Below are 1,902 nucleotides of genomic sequence, written 5' to 3'. Positions count from 1 at the left end.
ATTCTCAATTCATCTCTAAAATCTAAATTTATCATATTAAAAATATATTGAATTAAATTATTGGTTTTTTTTATTATTAAAAATGATAAGGTTATTTTCAAAAGTAGATAAAAATTGAAACTAAAAGAATAATTCAATTTCAATTTTATAAATAGATAAATACATATGTTCCTTTCCCTCTTTAAATTATTCTAATATATTTTTGCTGGTTTTGAAAAAACGAAAACAACGCAATTAAAAATGGAAACTGCATCCATCTTAAACAAGAAAATTGAAGAAAGAGAAAATGTGAAAATGTGTTTGAGATGAGATGCAAGTCAACATTCAACAGTCAACCTCTTGGAAAAGATGGGCAGGGGGGAGTTCTAGTCAATTACACACACCTTGGCTTGTTATTTTGGCTCATTTCTGATTCCTCCTAACGAAACCCAATCCTCCACGCATTTCACAAAAAAGTCACATACTCACACCACACAGAAAGCTCAACACAACACGACTTTCTCATCACAACCCCAATTCATTAACTTCTTCGATCCTTATAATCCCATAACCCCCCCAATCTCAGCTCACCAAGGAAAAAAAAAAAGAAACAAACATGTCCGGCCCCGACTACCCTGCAGATTTCTTTGGTGATCATGAGAATGATGGGCATTCATTCTTTCCAAAAAACGACAACGAGAGTGATTTAAATAGCAAGATCATGCTCACAGCTATTGTATCATTATCTGCGGTGATTGTGCTTGTTGTTGCGTTACACATATATGCAAGGTGTATTCTAAGGAGACAAGCTCGTCAGCGGTTTGCTTTGCGTCAACTAGGCTTAACCGTGGCTCATGTTCGCTCTAACGAGCCCCCCAAGACGGGTCTTGATCCTCTGGTCATTCAGTCATTGCCCATGTTTGTGTTCAAGCAAAGGGATGCTGAGGATGGTGCTGCCTCGACTATAATTGAGTGCGCGGTCTGTTTAAGCGTGTTAGAGAACGAAGAGATTGCGAGGTTGCTTCCTAATTGTAAGCACATTTTCCATGCGGAGTGCATAGACAAGTGGTTAAGTTCACACTCCACGTGTCCTATTTGTCGAACCGAGGCTGAGCCGCGGGTTCTTCCCGTGCCCCGTGAGGGTCCGGCAGGTCTAGCAGCTGGTGGTGGTGGTGGTGCACCCAATGCTCCACCTATGGATTGTGTCAATTCGGGTTTGTCATGCATGGAAGGGACCTCATATGGTGTTACCAACTCTTCGGAAAAGGTCAGTGGTTCAAGCTCAAGATTAAATTCATTCAAAAGGATGCTTAGTAGGGAAAAATCATTGAAAAGGATTCATTCTTGTGGTGAAGACGATGATATAGAAGATTTAGAGAGACAGTGATTACACTAAAGTTAAAATCTAATGCAAGATTTTACTCTTTTGGAATAAAGCGTAATTATTTTACATTTTGATTATAGCTTTATGATTGAGTACATAAATATACATGAGAGAGAGAAATTTACAAAACTTGGTTCTAGTGATGAATAGACCAAGACAAAATGGTTGTCAGATTTTTAGAATTTCTATATATTTTTGTAAAGTTTGACAATTTTGTACTTAATACATTGTTTACTAGTAATTTTACTTGGTCTAAAGGGACTTGGTGTTTGGTAACCTAAAAGAAATGATAATAACTAAAGCCACTAATATAATTGGGGCATAGTAGATGCTCTCCATGTGAACTAAGCTATCGCAAATTGATCGGCTGAATAAGTTATTTTTTGGGAAGTCAAGATATTGATCCTTGGGATTCATATTGATCCTCTGAAATGAATTTTTAAAGAATGAAGGGGAATAAAATCAAAATTTTTTTTTTATATTAAAAAAAAAATATATTCTATTGTGAGGGAATAATCGGTGGCAGGGTGTACACAAGG

General features: G+C 36.6%; 1 protein-coding gene across 1 annotated transcript; it reads left to right on the top strand.

Moving 5' to 3' along the window:
• The first annotated feature begins 458 nt into the window (after window positions 1-458).
• On the top strand, window positions 459-1,613 carry LOC115957995 (E3 ubiquitin-protein ligase ATL41-like). Its single transcript, XM_031076358.1, has one exon. It carries the CDS (start codon window positions 596-598, stop codon window positions 1,364-1,366), a length of 771 nt encoding a protein of 256 aa, XP_030932218.1. The 5' UTR covers window positions 459-595; the 3' UTR covers window positions 1,367-1,613.
• The last annotated feature ends 289 nt before the right edge of the window (window positions 1,614-1,902 follow it).

Source organism: Quercus lobata, chromosome 8, assembly GCF_001633185.2.
Source record: "Quercus lobata isolate SW786 chromosome 8, ValleyOak3.0 Primary Assembly, whole genome shotgun sequence".
Taxonomy (NCBI): domain Eukaryota; kingdom Viridiplantae; phylum Streptophyta; class Magnoliopsida; order Fagales; family Fagaceae; genus Quercus; species Quercus lobata.
This window is presented reverse-complemented; position numbering and strand designations above follow the sequence as displayed.